The 16,949-nt window shown below is 46.4% G+C and overlaps 1 protein-coding gene across 1 annotated transcript; it reads right to left on the bottom strand.

Moving 5' to 3' along the window:
* Positions 1–10,309: 10,309 nt before the first annotated feature.
* LOC119285986 (30S ribosomal protein S5-like) lies at positions 10,310–16,290 on the bottom strand. Its single transcript, XM_037565329.1, has 2 exons — positions 15,425–16,290; positions 10,310–10,861 (listed from the first exon to the last, which is right to left on the bottom strand). Exons 1-2 carry the CDS (start codon positions 16,138–16,140, stop codon positions 10,612–10,614), a joined length of 966 nt encoding a protein of 321 aa, XP_037421226.1. The 5' UTR covers positions 16,141–16,290; the 3' UTR covers positions 10,310–10,611.
* Between the last annotated feature and the right edge of the window lie 659 nt (positions 16,291–16,949).

Consider the following 16,949-nt stretch of genomic DNA (forward strand, 5'->3'; position numbering starts at 1 on the left):
CTGTTCGCAAAAGAGAGCGAGAAAAGGAGGCAAAGCGCGATCGAGAAACTAGAGGGCATCCTGCGGCAAGCATTACTCTAACACCGTGTTCACTTCCCGGACTCCGCCGAGAAGAGACCATCACGGTAACTCACACGGTTGATTCATTTTAATCAAGTTAAGGTTCAAGTTATCTACAACCGGACATTAACAAATTCCCATCTGCCCATAACCGTGGGCACGGCTTTCGAAAGTTCAAATCCCTGCAGGGGAGTCCCAACTTAGCCCATGACAAGCTCTCACGGTCAACGAAGGAATAGACCTCCTCCCGAGATGTTCCGATCAGACTCGGTACCTCGGTTCTTCAAGACACTTTGACAGGTTAAAACAAATCCAGCAACACCACCTAGATGTGCCGACAAATCCCGATAGGAGCTGCACATATCTCGTTCTCAGGGCACACCAAATGAGCAAGACGTTGGGTAGGCCAGCCCAGAGTTGCCCCTGGTAGCCCTGGACATCGCTCGGTTGGACCAACACTCAGAGGAGGACTGGCCCGGGGGGGCTAAAATAAGATGACCATCGGGCTCAGGAAACCCAAGGGAAAAATAGGCTAGGTGGCAAATGGTAAAACCAAGGTTGGGCGTTGCTGGAAAAGCTTTAATCAAGGCGAACTATCAAGGGGTTCCCATTATAACCCAACCGCGTAAGGAACGCAAAATCCAGGAACATAACACCGATATGACGGAAACTAGGGCGGCAAGAGTGGAACAAAACACTAGGCGAGAGGCCGAGCCTTCCACCCTTTACCAAGTATATAGATGCATTAAGATAACAAGATAATATAATGATAGCCCAACAAGTAAATAATGTTCCAACAAGGAACGGTCTCCAATCTTCACCTGCAACTAGCAACGCTATAAGAGGGGCTGAGCAAAGCGGTAACATAGCCAATCAACGGTTTGCTATGACATGGTGGGTTAGAGGTTTGACATGGCAATTTGGGAGGCTTGAAAGCAAGTGGTAGGCATCATAGCATAGGCATAGCAAAAGAGCGAGCATCTAGCAAAGCAAAGATAGTAGTGATTTCGAGGGTATGATCATCTTGCCTGCAAAGTTGTTAGAGTTGACTGGATCCTCGAAAGTAAACTCAAAGGGCTCCTTGTTAGCGAACTCATCTCCCGGCTCTACCCAAACAAGACAAACAAGCAAACGGAACACAATCAACCACGTGCAAAGCTCAAACAATATGATGCAAAGATGGTATACTATGCGGGATGCATATGCAAGATGTGATAGGGAAAGCATGAACCTGGCCTCAACTTGGAAATCCAAGTGTTCCACTGGAAAGATGAGATGAAATCTCTTGAAAACGATATAAAGAACGCCGGAATCGGAGTTACGGTTTGGAAATGGCAAGCATTTCAAATATGACCATGTTCTGCGGTTTACAGCAAGTAGCCATCTAAATGCAACAAGATGAACATGCTACAGCACCCAAACATGGCATCAAAATACATGGCAGGAATCCATTCATGATGCTTAACAAAAGTCTAGCACTGAGCTATGGCCAATTCATCAATTAACAGGTTCAAACAAGCATGGCAAAAATTTCATTTGACAAACACATTTCAGACTTAGTGAAATTAACACTTGTCTGGAATTTCAGATCATATAGCACTCTTTGGAGCATGAAAACCACATGCTACAGGACCTGAACATGGCAAAGTAAAGCATGGCATGGAGCTACTCAAGGAGCTTAACAAAAGTCCCTTAGTGACCTTGAGCCAAAAGGGATCATAAAATACAATTGCAAGCATGTGAACATGGCAAAAACATAATCAGATCACAGACTTAGTGAAAACTCGAGCATACTGAAACAGATACCAAGTAGGCATGTTTACGAGCTCGATGCACCCACTACGGAGCAATTCATGACCATCTAAGCATACACCCATCGCGAATACACAAAATGCAAGCTATAAATGGCAAGAACAATAACATAGCATGCACGGATCAACTACAACATCCTCGGCAAAATCGCTAACAAGTAGACGATCTGCCCAGATTCACGAAATAGCAAAAGTAGAGCTCGATTGACTCAAGCTAGGGTGCTCCATAATTGCAAACAAAGATATGGATGGATAGAGCACTACGAGATTAACAAAACATCCTTACTGATCATCCTCAAAATAGGCACGGATCACTAGGAAACAACATGAACATATGGCCATATGAGATAAACAGCTCAAGGACTTAGTGGAAATGCTAAGTCCCTGAAATTAGCATTACCAAATGCCTCACTTTGCAAGCTTGTGCTAGTCACCACACACATCACAAAAATACATGGGTTGCACCTCTGGAAAGGTGGCAAAACCCTTAACAAAACATATGTAGAGCTCATGGGCATAACATGCACACAATAATCATGGCAAAAATGACAAATATCTAAATGGAGCAGCAGATCTGACAATTAACTCAAGTAGCACTCTTCTAACAGCATTTCGGGCATAAAGATGAACTCAAATGAAAATGATGCAATGGAATGAAATGATGTGCTCTCTGGGGCGAACATTTTGATATGCTATATGCCCAAAACGGAGCTACGGATGCAAAGTTATAGCGCGATGAACAAGGGCATATGGATCTAGGAAAACGGGGACTTAGAAGAAAATTTGGACCTCCGGATCTAGGGTTACTGTAGCCGATCTGGATCGGGCACGCTTCCCGAGGTTCGTCGGGACCTCGCCGACGACAAAGGCAGGCCGGTGGATGGCGGCAGGCGGCGCTCACCGGAGCCGGCGTGGCCGGTGGAGAGGCGGCGGGGCGCGGGCGGTCGCCGGGGCCGGCGTGGCGGCGGGGCGAGGCCGGTGGAGAGTCGGGGTCGCCAGACGCCGAGTTCACCGGCGTGGAGGAGCTTGGCGGCGGCCGGAAATGGCGGCGGTGGGCGGCGCGCTCGGCCGCACGGGAGGGAGACGAAGGCGGGCAGTGGCGCGGGCGTCTGGGCCTCGGGGGCCCGATCCGGGCCTCCCGGGCCGGAGCGGCGGCGATGTGGGCGCGAGGCGGCGACGAATGGGGGCGTGCCACGTGGCGGCGGTGGCGGAAGTCGGACACGTCCGTCGGTGGCGAAAATGTCCGGCGGCGGCGGACGAAGTGGATCTAGGATTTTCGGGAGGAAGGGGAAGGAGAAATTCGGGGGTGTCTTTAAATAGGCATAGAGGGAGCTAGGAGAGTCCAAATGAGGTGCGGTTTTCGGCCACGCGATCGTGATCAAATGCTCTAGATGATGGAGTGGGTTCTGATGGGTTTTGGGCCAAATTGGAGGGGTGTTGGGCTGCAACACACACGAGGCCTTTTCGGTCCCTCGGTTAACCGTTGGAGTATCAAACGAAGTCCAAATGGTACGAAACTTGACAGGCGGTCTACCGGTAGTAAACCAAGGCCGCTTGGCAAGTATCGGTCCAATCCGGAAATGTTTAATCCCCACACACGAAAGAAAGGTAGAAAGGACCACCGGAGGAGAACGAAGCGCCGGAATGCAAAACGGACAACGGGGAAAATGCTCGAATGCATGAGATGAACACGTATGCAAATGCGATGCACGTGATGACATGATATGAGATGCATGACAACGACAACAACACACAGAGGTGAAAACCCGAACCCGAGAAAATAAAATAACTTAAGGCCGGAAATGGCAAGAGTTGGAATACATATTGGGAAAGTCATATCCGGGGTGTTACACCTAGGGTTTCCCCTGAGCTCGAAGAGGGGCGAAGCTGAAGGCCTTGGAAGCGCCTCCAAGAAGTAAACGACACCCGCGGGCGCCGTTGCTGCCGGCACTGGTAAACCGAGCAGGGATCTCTCCCCGGCCTGAAGCTGAGCAATCCCATAGCCGCCGAGTTTGGAATCGAAGATGAGGAAGTCCATGTTGGTCGGAATCACCATGTCGGGAAGGGGTTGGCGGGGCTGCACTTGCCGTCGGAGGGTGGCACCGCCACCGCACCCACGAGCGTTGGGTCCAGCAAAAGGGGAGGCTTTGAGGCTTCTGGGATGGGGCAGGCGACGGAGCGAGCCACACGGAGGGCATGGGACGATGGCATCCAGCAACGCCGACAAGCTAGGACTGGAGAGACGCAGATCCAAGCTGTCGTGGCCATAGCCGTCGAGACATCAGTGCGCCAGGTAAGCTAGAAGGGACGCAGCTACCTGGTGACCGAGGCCGGAGCTGCCCGGTAAAGAACACCGGCAGCGAAGGACACCGGAGAGACGCGGGCCTAAGCCGTCGGGGCCAGAACAGCACCAGCGAATGCCCGCCGCGAGGAGCTCCATGTCTGCCACAACCACAGCTGCATCGCCATGTACCCGCAAGAACAGTCACTATGGCTCGGGGAGGGGGAGGGCCGCCGGAGAACAACGCCAGGATCGTAGGAACTGCTGCCGGCCGGCAAGCTCGTGCAGCAGTTGGTGGAGGGCGCGCCGGGTGGTCCTGGGGCGGATGGGGAGGCGCACGATGGGTGATGGCGCCCGCAGCGGTTGAGGATGGACGAGGGTGGGGCTGGCCGGGGCAGCCGGGTAGGCCATCGGGGAGGACCATATCCGGCGTCACCGAACCGGCAGAAGGCTGCCACCGCAGGGGTGGGGGCCCGGAGGCGCCAGCAGCGACCAAGGAATGAGGGGGGCGGGGCTGGCCGGAGCCGCGCGGGCAAGTCGTCGAGGAGGGCCGGATCCAGCGTCGCCGGACCAACAGGAGGCTGCCGCCACCGGGTTGGGGATGGGGCACGGGGTGAAGGGGTGGGGGCGCTAGGAGGTAGATCTGCCCCGCCGCCGCCATCCTAGGGATCGGTGCGGCTTCGCCGGCCGGCCCTTCGGCGGTGGAGAGGTCTTCTAGCGGGCGACGGGTAGGGTTCCCCCCGTGTTGCCAAAGGAGGGCGACGCGGGGGGGATAAAATCTCTGTCCACCTTACTACTGAACTAGTTTACCAAAATGAGTTTCATATACTACATTGTAAACCTGTGATGTGTTTGTTTGTTTCTCTTTTAGAACGCGGATAAAATATTGGAGAAGAGTACCCCGTTATGCAATGGTAAAGGAAGTAATGCAGATAAGCTTCAAGATAGTGAGACGTCCCTGTTGGTCTTCAAGAAAGCTGATAAAAACTATATTAAAGACACTGAGACAACCCCAAAGTCCTGTCTTGATGTAGTGTTCGAGTTAGTGGCTACTACTGTTGGCACCAGCGCTTCGAACTCGCTGTCTGAATCAGTTAGTCTTCTTGAGTCTAAACTTCAAGTTGAAAGATATCGATCAGATGTTATGCGATAGGAAGCCGAAGGACTGAGGAAGTCCCTGCATAATTCAGATGCATACTTTCTGGTGCAACAGCAAGTGTTGGAGGATTTAAGCGCCAAACAAGAGAAAGTTAATAAGCTTGCTAAGCATCTTGCCAGCATTATGGGTACCCAGGATATTGTTTCTTGAGCTCTTCTGAAGTGGTTTCAGTTCTGGAATTGTTTTTCTGCGGCGTTTATATGCTGCTTTGTTCCCTATATTTGCACTGGTGGCGAACTTTGATGCCCACTGGATGTAATATGTGTAATAGCCGTGATAGCCTAGCGTAAGTTGCTTCCTAATTTATTTCCTTATTGTCTTGTTTATTTGTTTTCTTGTAGTCAGTGCAGTTCTTTTTCTGCGGTTTGCTAGTGGCCGCAATAACCTATTTTTTAAAACTAGGCCACAATAACCATGGACTACATATTTACTGTAGTTAACATGGGCCTCCTACGGGCCGTGGAAACAATGGGCCTTCTACGGGCTGTATCATCAATGGGCCTTCTCCGGGTCGTATGATCGGTTGGCCAAACATTTGGGCCAATAATAGACCACATTATGGCTGTAAATGGGCTAGAGTTGAAATTGTCCATTCATGGGTCGACCATAACGGGTCATCGTTAATCGGCCGTATTTGATGACACTATGAAAACGGCCCAACGTATTAACGGGCCACAAACGAGTTGACTGTAACCATGGGCTGAATTTGGCCCACAAGCAGAAAATGACAGTAACGGGCCGTAAGTAAACGAATACTGTAAATGAGCCCAAGAATAAATGGGCCCTGAGAAGGCCGAAAGATAACATGGGCTGGAAATGGCCCAATGGAATAATGGGTCGTTAATGGGTATAAAGTGATACACTATTCATTACGGGCCAGTTTCACCACGTGTCATTAATGGGCCGAGGGTTACTAAGGGCCTCATATGGGCCGAAAGACGTCATGGGCCATACATGGGCCGGAAGTTAAAACGGACTATAATTATATTGGATGGCCTGGATGATGCTACTGGGCCTAATTCGGATAGGCCGTAAACGGGCCCTGGGTTAGCGGGTTGTAAATGGGCTATATGCGAACATGTCGTTAACAGGCTTGCCGTGGGTCGGCCCGCCATAGGTGCTTTGGGTTCAATGAGTGGATGACATCTGTCCCAACCGTGAGCCAACACGTGTTTCCTCCAGCCAATGATGATTTTACACATGGAAAATCCCCAGTGGTCGGTGCTATTAACGGGTTATCGGATCCAAAACCAGATCCGATGGCTTAACGACGTTCCGTTATGGTGGATGCCATGTGTCGGTCACCCTTGACAAAAGCACTTCAGTGACGCGCGATTTATCGTCATGGAAGTGGACACTTCTGTGATGATAATTTTGGTAATGTCATGGAACACTTCTACGACAGCACAGGTATGACTATCTTGATTCTGTCATAAATTTGTCATGGATGTACATGCATGACAGAAAACGTGACCTACTATGAAAAACACGTATCATCACGGAAGTGTATTATTTTTGTAGTGACAGCGTCTGCTTGTGGTGCGAGCTGAACATCCATCAACCTCCTCACCAAGTGTAACCAGGAAGTCCATCGTTTCCCTACTAAAGCCCACCAAAACTGGATATTCAAGGGAACCGTCTGTAATAATGTAGCCACATAATCCTCCTTATGTTGCACAATATTATACAGCGTAGGGTACTGTACGGCTAGCGGTGCATCGCCTAGCCAAGTATCCTCCCAAAACCTTGTTGTCGTTCCATCCCCAACAACGAATTTCACCCTATGGAAAAAAGACTCCTTTATCCACATGAGGCCCTGCCAGAATGGTGAATCGGTAGGTCTTACAGTAACCTGAGCTAGAGTTTTATAGTGTAGGTATTTAGTCCGCAGAATTTGTGCTCACATATGTTCCGGCTCCTGACATAATCTATACAGCCATTTGCTCGACAAGCATTTATTTTTAATCTCGAGGTTCTAAATCCCTAGACCCCCCCCCCTAGTCTTTGGGTCGACAAATAATATCCCGTCTTGCCAAGTGATATTTTGTCTTAACCTCGTCTGACTGTCAGAAGAAACGTGATCGATAGAAATCTAATCTCTTTCATACCCCTTTAGGTACCTCAAAGAAAAAAAGGAGGAACATCAGCATACTAGTCAATACCGAATTAATTAGCACTAACCTCCCTCCATAAGACATAAGTTTACCCTTCCAACAGCCTAGTTTTTTTCAAATCGATCTTACATTTCCACTCTTTGTTAGTTAACTTCCGATGGTGAATTGGAATACCTAGATAGTTGAAAGGTAGTGACCCCAGTTCACAACCGAACAACTGTCTATAATTCTCTTGTTCCTCTTTTGCCATACCAAAGCAAAATAATTCACTCTTGTGGAAGTTAATCTTCAGACCTGACAGTTGTACAAAAAGGCACAAAACTAATTTTATATTTCTCGCTTTTACAAGATCATGCCCCATGAATATGATCGTGTCGTCAGCATATTGTAGGATGGAAACGCCCCCATCCACCAAATGAGGGATGAGTCCACCTACCAGGCCTTTCTCCTTAGCCCAACCTATGAGCACCGTCAACATGTCTGCCATAATGCTGAACAGAACAGGGGACATCTAGTCACCTTGTCGTAGGCCTTTATGCATCTGGAAATAAAGACCAATGTCATCATTCACCTTAACCCCGACACTACCTTTTTAGACAAATGAATCTACCTGATCCCTCCATGCCCCGTTGAAACCCTTCATGCGCATGGCTTGCTGAAGGAATGGCCATTTGACCTTATCATATGCCTTCTTGAAATCCACCTTGAAGATAACCCCATCTCATTTCTTCGAGTGGATTTCATGTAAAGTTTCGTGCAAGACAACAACCCCTTCCAGGATATGTCTTCCAGGCATGAAAGCGGTCTGACTAGGATGCACCACCAAAAGGGCAATCCGTGTCAATCTATTAACAGCCACTTTCGTAAAGATCTTGAAACTCACATTCAAAAGACATATTGGTCTGAATTGCTCAATTCGAATCGCTTCCTCTTTCTTTGGTAGCAACGTTATGGTGCCAAAATTAAAATGAAAGAGTTGCAGATGGTCGTTAAAGAAGTCATGAAACATAGGCATTAAGTCATCCTTCACTATATGCCAACATCTCTTATATAATTCCACGGGAAACCCATCCGGTCCCGGTGCTTTATTTGGCTTCATCTGGGAAATTGCATGGAAAACCTCTTTCTCAGCAAAAGGAGCAGATAAAATCTCATTTTCATCTGATCTGGGCTGAGGTATATCTTAGAGACACCGCGCTATCTACCGGAGGCCCAAATAGTTGTTTGTAATACTTGGATATATGCAGTTTGAGGTTTTCATGTCCCACTACAGTTCCTTCATCTTGCTTAAGATGTATGATTTTTTTTCTATGTTTGCCATTAGCAATCATATGAAAAAACTGAGTATTGTCATCACCTTGGACGACTTTGAGCACCTTAGCTCTTAAAGATATGATTGCTCGTGCTGCTGTGGTATGGGTTGTTGCTGAAATTATTGCTGAACCGGCACGTGCTGCGGGGTGTGATGGACACCATGTTGCAAAGCTCCACCCACATACTGTTTCTATGGCTTCTTCTTCTTTTTTGCATTTTTGAGCCGGCTGAGCCACAGGCCCACAGCCCCACTGGAGTTGCTCTTACTGAGCAGCGAAAAACAAACAAACCATGTCCCAAGCACCCACGTGCCAAAGCTTACCAGCACAGGATAAACTGGGATGAGGTCACCTGTCTAGAGAGCGAATCACGAGCCCACCCCCACCGACAACAAGTCGATAGCACCCGGCTCAACCAAGCACGCATAAGTGCCCGGCCGCATGGACGCACCCGGCTGGTGAGGCCGGCCATGCAACCAGCGGCGAGTCTACTGGGAGGGCTTAAAGAGGCTCAAGTCTACCCTCTAAATAATAATATTTTTTTACTACTACTACTAGTACTTTCATCCCAGCTCAGTGGTAGTAGCAAACACACAACCCCACACATGCGCAGCGAAGAGGCACCACACACCAATGCCCAGCCTCTATCTACAGTAATCACTAGTCCATGTATTCTTAACTAATTTAGTGTCCAATGCAACTTATTTGCCAAAAAGAAGTGTACAAAAATGAGTATGCATGCATGTACTCGTCACACTGAACCTGAACATATCCCAGTTAATCTGAATGCAGAATACCCTTCCCTTAACTATTGTGATTGTAATCCCTCCTTCAACTTATATGGACAACAAGATGGGGTGATAATGATTATTTTGCAAGATAAATTCAAATTTTGATTCAAAATTTCATATATTAAAAAAAATCCTAGAAAAAATCTAGTTAATACTGCATGTTTTCAGTAGTCATTTGGAAAATTCTGAGATTATTCTGACAACAAGGTTAGGACACCGTGTTTTTTTTCAAAAGAGAGCTTAGTTTTTTCGCTGTTGACTTTAGCCTGCCCTTCATTTTTTTTCCTAGATTCGCCACTGCATGCAACGCTCACACGCCGAGCCGGGCGCACACGCGTACGTGTGTTCTCTTCAAGTAATGCTGGTACTGCAGAGTAACCTATGTACAAAAATTTGACACAAATATAACACTAAATAGCCGAGGTAGCAAGGATGATAATCTACAAGGCAAAGTTGAGCTGCAGACTAGACTTTAAATTGCTTATCTGCTCTTGAATTGATCCTTGGAAAGGCATCCATCCTGAGCATAAGTATTGCCAGCATTTGTACGGAGGATCTCTGGTTTCGATAGTGAAATCTCCACGGAACACACACGTGTAGTCAGGTAGATACAAATTTTTGCTCTGCAACATTTCTCTTGTATTCAGGAGGCGATGTAATAATAATAGCCAAAAAATATTGTGTGCTTCTTCTGGCAGTGCAGAGCGGGGATAGCATCACGATGCCCAGTTCATATTCTTGTTCATGCTTTATCAATCTGTAACAAACTCAGTAACCAGAAAAAAGAACAATTTTCTAGATTTGCTACATGTATTGGGAGACCAACTTAATTTTCTACAATGCCAGAGGAGATTAAGGAAGAAAACTTGACGAACAATTGTCCATACGTATGCAAAGTCTGACCCACCTTAGTTCAAGCAAGTGAACTAAATTTTCAGAAGTCACATAGAGTACCCCCAAAGGGTACCCCCATTTGCACCCCTATTTATCCCAATATATAGATACAACAGAAAACGAACTCAAGAAATACAGTAGAGAAAAAAGAAAAGAATTCTGTCAGGCAGTTGAATGATTTCGTTTTATCATTTCCATAACTCCTCCATTGGAAGTCCACGCTCTGCAGCAACGTCTGAGAACTGTCTCATCATCTGTGTCGCCTTGACGGTAGCCCTTGCATTGTTGAGGGGATTCTTGCTTCGCAGCTGCTTCCCAAGAGCATTTTCAACTCCAGCCATCTCCAGCACAACCCTCACAGCTCCACCTGCAGTGACACCAGATCCAGGGCAAGCAGGCCTCAGCATGACCTTTGCTGCTCCATAGTTCGCCTCAGCTCTGTTTGTGGTACAAGAGTAAATAAACAGGAAACAGTTCTCAGAATTGCTACAAACGTTCAACCTTATTGTAGATAGACTAATAGAGTGAGTTGTTCAACAGGAAGAGGAGAAAAATGGGTTCATATTACTGTAACAACAGAGCACAGGCTTACAGTCATATATTTCTACGTGAACAGCTAGTGAGACCAAAGGCTCTACTTACTTTTGGAATACTCCTATCTACTGCAATTATCAGATGAAAGAAGAATTCCTAGAAATTCAACGTATTGTAGATTAATCAAATACTTCCTCTGTCCCAAATTATAAGACTTTTTTGGTAGTACTACATAACAGATATGGTGCCTCTGCGGTATAAGATACACAATTTATAGAAGTTAGAAAGTACAACAAACATAACCATATTTCCAAATAGAAACATGCTATGTACTCCTATCCTATGTATTAGCAATTCCACAATATCTATAAGCTATGTCTCTTCAATGGAGCACAGTTCATGGTAAGGAGCAATCACATCAGATATATTTGTCCTGTGCTTAGAGAATTGTCAATTCGAAGGGGAGCCTTGGCACAGTGGTAAATCTGCTGCCTTGTGACCATGAGGTCACGAGGTCACGGGTTCAAGTCCTGGAAACAGCCTCTTACAGAAATGTAGGGAAAAGCTGCGTACAATAGACCCAAAGTGGTCGGACCCTTCGCCGGACCCTGCGCAAGCAGGAGCTACATGCACCGGGCTGCCCTTTTTTAGAGAATTGTCAATTCAGAAGTCGGAACACATTCCGGCATATATTCAAGATGCGGGATACAATCGTAGGAAGATGTTGATTACCCAATAAGAAAGGCATTTGATGTCTCGTAATACTCTGATCATATATGAGGAAAAGAAGAGAGAAGAAAAAGGATGTATTGGCTTCCGCGAAGATACAGCTTGACTATCCAGCTCCAGCATACTGCAAGAACTTTACTACCTCTCTCCATGCTTACTTACCTTTCTATTCTCCACAGACGAGGTGAAGTCAAGGCAAACCAGATAGTTATTGTGGTGTTCGAGATGCGCAGCAATACTAGTAGAGATAGCAACGCCATGAAGCGACTGCGCTAACTAGGTTAGAACAATCCAATTGATTATGCTGGAAAGCCTGGAGCGAATTCTTATTTCAAGTCAAAAACTCCTCTAGTGTCCAACATAAATATTTTTTCTCAAACATGCTTTCTTTGATTACCTGTACAAGCCAGCAAAGTAAAAATCTACTCCAGCAGCGTGACAATGCACTAAAACACACCATGACATTTTTAGATGATGACACAACACTTTGTGACAGAGCCAGAAATTTCAACTAAGAAATTCTGAAGGTTTACAATTGGCTCAGGCAAATAGGAAATTATTCAAAACACATGTATGAAAGCAAATCTGGAGTAACTAACTAAAAGTTGAATTGATCTTCATTATTTGAAACTTCAAAATTATTGTGTAAAATTTTCTAAATCATGCAATGCTTGACAGATGGAAGATGAACAATATTTATCTAAAACATGTTCTAAATAATAACTCATGAAAGGTTTGTAAAGGTCATGCTGTGCTATGCGAAAAATCACTCAATCAATATTCAATACCAACAGAGAAATTAAAATACGCTATTGTAAAGGTTTTCCATTGGACCATCGAAACAAGAGGAACATTGAAAACACATATGTCATATATTGAAACAGAGGTATTTACTCAGGATTGGGATTTGCTTCAATATTTAGTGCTTCCAAATTCTTGTCCAATGGCAAGATAATAAACACTATTAAGCTCATGCATAAAATCTATATCTATACTACGAGCTGAGTATGATACTTTCCATCTCATCCATCAAAAAATAATTATTGTGATTTCATAATTCTCATCTAACAGTCGTCCAAAAGTTAGGCATATGAAATGATTTGCAAGTACTGGAATGTGTGGACGGTTTCATAACTCTCATCCAACAGTCGTCCAAAATCTATTTGGATGATTGTTATTATACTGGTCGCACAGTGGTCCTGCAAGCTGTGGCAAATCCGCAAATGAGAGTGCCCTGTGGTGTTCGGCTGGAGCAGTGGGGCTCCATGAGTTGCTCATTCACCCTAAACGTGTAACCCCATGTTCTGGGGGCTGGCGTTTACCTTTTCATGCGTCATGCCGTGTGTTTGGTTGTGTTCTGCAGATGAGTCGGGTGTGTTGGGTTGAGGGAGTTTTCTCTCTCTTCCTTGTACATTTTTCTTTCTTCTTAATGAAATGATACTCAGCTCTTCTGCGTGTTCAAGAAAAAAAAATCATGTGCATGTGTTTTATTTGCAGGCTGAATGTTGAGGTATGTGTGGCTCAATTTACGCTTGCTAACAAGTGCATTGCACGTATACGATTGCAAGTTTAAGCTAATGGCAGTAACTGAATCAATCACCATTAGCTCTGTATATAACAAGAAAAATTATCCATGTAGGTAGAATTCCAGGAATGCATGCCAGAGCTTAACTATTGCTGAGTTGTCCAAGAATGACACTCCCTAGTAGGCAACTAATTAGTAATAACACAACAATTGCATCTGCAATGTGTGGTAAATTGAGAGAATGTTGCGTTTTCCATGGAACTCGTTCTACGAATTTCTCAGGCATGTGTTAGTTGATACTTGATCACCACTGTTGTGGCTTGCCACAATTTTGCCTAAGCGCTTAACTGTGGGAATGTTCTGCCACAGTTTTGCCTAAGCCTGCTTAGTTGTGCCAAGTAAACCTTGAACCAAACAAACTTACGGCCTCTTTGATTCAAAGGATTTCTAAAGAAATTTTGGAGGATTCTAATAAGTAGGATTTTTTTCATGCGTGGGTTGGTTGATTAGTAGGGTTACAATCCATAGTAATTTTTCCATACGATTTAATTGTATTAGCTTTAATAGGGAACTTTTCATCACTTCATATACTAATCCTGAATGGAGGCAACAAATGTCGGCTTACGTTTCAAAACAGGTGTTGGGGTTATGGTTAATGATGACATCCGTCATTATGTCCAAACCCAGAAGGGCTTGAGGCAAGGTGACGCTATGTCGCAAATATTCTTTAATATGGTGGCGATATGTTGGCTAATTCTCAAAGCAATGGCTAAGGAGGATGGTCAGGTTGGGGTCCTTATCACTATCTTGTCAAGGGGGTTGTGTCCATCCTCCAGTATGCGGATGACACGGTCATTTTTATGGAACATGACCTTCAGAAAGCAATTAATATGAAGTTGATCCTCTGTCTTTTTGAATAACTTTCGAGTCTAAAAATTAATTTGCACAGAAGTGAGCTCTTCTGTTTTGGTATGGCCAAAGAGGAGAGTCAGTATAGGCAACTGTTTAGTTGTGAGGTGGGGTCCCTTCCATAAATACCTCAAAATTCCCATTCACCACCGCAAGCTCACTGACAAGGAATGAAAAATAATTGAAGACTGCTTCGAAAAAAATCTTAGTTGGAAGGGTAAGCTCTTGTCATATGGAGGACGAGTTACCCTCATCAATGTTGTTCTTACTTGCCTACCGATGTCCGTGCCCTCCTTTTTTGAGATACCCAAAGGGGTGCTTAAAAGGCTAGACTTTTACTGGTCTAGGTTCTTCTGGCAATGCGAGGAGCAGAAGCGAAAGTACAGACTTGCTAAATGGGACATTTTGTGTAGGCCGAAGGATTAAAGTGGATTCGGTACTGAAAACCTCAATTAAAAGTATGTGTGTACTTACCACCGAGGCCTCCTTTGTGAGCACGATATTGTAACAGGTTGGGTATTGTAGAGCTAATGGAGTTTCACCCAACTAGGTATCTTCCCAAAAGCTCGTCGATTGGCCATCACCAACCTTTAAAGGATCCATTGGAAGTCAATATAGGGGCCAGACCTTTAAACATTCAATTCCGTAGAGATTCAATTGGTGAAAAATGGACTGAGTGGATCCATTTAGTTAGTAGATTGATGTCGATCAATCTAAATCAAATGCCAGATACATTCCAATGGAGATTGACTTCGAATGGGGTCTTCACCATGAAGTCCATGTATGCGGAGCTTATGAATTCTGGTCCAATTTTCGTAGGAAGCATATTTGGAAAATTTAAGTCCCTTCTAAGATCAAAGTGTTCATGTGGTTTTTGCAAAGGGAGCTACGTAGTTCTTACCAAAGATAATCTTGCAAAACGTAATTGGCATGATAGCAAAAGAGTTGTTTTTGTCATCAAGAGGAAACAAACCATCATTTATTTCTGTATGGCCATTCACTACCTTGATTTGGCACACAATTTATATTACCTACAATTTACCACCACCAACGAGTATACCTGGTCTGTTTGGAAACTGGTTGGGTGGTATTCATCATAATACGATTAATAAGATGGTTGTGTGCATCGCTTGATACAGAGGCCGGGGTACTCCCCTTTTCAAAAGAAAAAAAAAACTATATCATTGAAGATGGCATTATCATTGCATTCCTGTGTTTTTTCTATTCCTGCATTTTAGAAATCATGTGAATGAAAGAAGCCCCACACCTCATGCAATTCAAGAACAACTAGCGATGTGACTGACCTGTGCGGGAAGGTGCAGTACTTGGTTAGTGGCACTGTAACGAGATTGCGGCGGCCGTTCATGCCAGCCTTGGTGATGGCCTCTGAGACTTCTTTGGCCTTGCCGACGCCAACACCAACGTGCCCCTTCATGTCGCCGACCACGACTAGGGCGCGGTAGGAGAGTTGCCTCCCACCCTTGACGACCTTGGTGACTCGGCTGACCTGCACGACACGCTCGCTGAACTCGTCGTTGGGGCGCTGGTCCCGGTCCATGTCGACGGGGTCCACCACTTTCACCTCGAACACGTTGTTCCCCATCAACGACTCGCCGCTGAAGGCCGGCCCGTAGAGCGACTCGTAGGCTGCTGCCACGTCCTCTGGTGATTCCGGCGGCAACTCGTCGAATGGCGCCGGCTCAATGTATCCCTCCGGTGGTGCCGCGAACTGAAACTCCGTAGAGGACACCGCCTCCGGCTGCGGCTTCTCGTCGTCCTCGTCCCCGAAGGCGGCTTCCGCAGAATCCTCCGCCTCCCCTTCCTCATCCTCTTCATGGTAGGAGGCCGAACCGTCCCGGGTGGAGAACATGGAGACAGGGAGCAGGAGGCGGCGGGAGGTGGAGATACGGGCTTTGGGGCAGAGACGGAGGCGCTGTTGAAGGAAGGAGAACAGTGCGGGAACAACGTGGGCGGCAGTGGAGGTGGTGGCCATCGCCATGGCTGTGGCGGCGACCGCCATTTTGGCAAGTTCTTCGGGTGATGCTCCGGCGAGGGGAGGCGAGGCCGCGAGGGAGGGGGAGGAGCAGAGAAGTGCTGGGGTGGCAATGTGGGAGTTGCTCGGCTTATCCTCTTCTGTTATCCGGTGTTTAATCCTCGAGGAATCTGGGCAGGGCTGCAAAATGAATCTGCCGGGCTGGCTCGCTCTTTCAACCATCGGCTCACGCGGGCCCGGTTGCTTGATCTCCACACAAGTTCTAATTCTGTCCCACAAAATCATCAATATGGAGTTCACGTTCCAAAAAAAAATTACCTGTAAACATTCTGGTATCTGAATAAAGCTTGGCGAGATTGTCTAAAAAAAATCAATATAGAGTTCACGTTTCAAAAAAATGAATCTAGCTGCAAAATTAACGGAGCGCACTTCATAAACAGCATCATACCTTCATTTTTGGAGGTTGGGTGGAGCTGTTTCGGAGCGCACATTAGATATAATCGGACGTTGTAGAGTGAAGTTTTAGCTCCCAGATCAGAATGCCCTAGTCTGCCTCGTCAATATCACTCCGCCATGCCAGGCTTCCTCCCTTGGCTCAAGCGCCTCTTCCGCGAGCGGCTTGGCATCTCGGAGGTTCGCTTTGCCGGCTGCACTACGGGCACTGTCTTCGTTGTCTTCCTTCGGGAGGCGGAGCAGGCGGCCGCCAGAGGGCGAGCCCTATTGAAACCAGCTCCCACCGCGTCGATATCCTCACCCACAACGCCGGTGACAACTCCTTCAGCTTCGCCTTTCGCCACATTGTTAGCTTGTCGCTGGAGAAGATGCCCCTTGAGTTG

Source organism: Triticum dicoccoides, chromosome 4A (genome assembly GCF_002162155.2).
Source record: "Triticum dicoccoides isolate Atlit2015 ecotype Zavitan chromosome 4A, WEW_v2.0, whole genome shotgun sequence".
NCBI lineage: Eukaryota > Viridiplantae > Streptophyta > Magnoliopsida > Poales > Poaceae > Triticum > Triticum dicoccoides.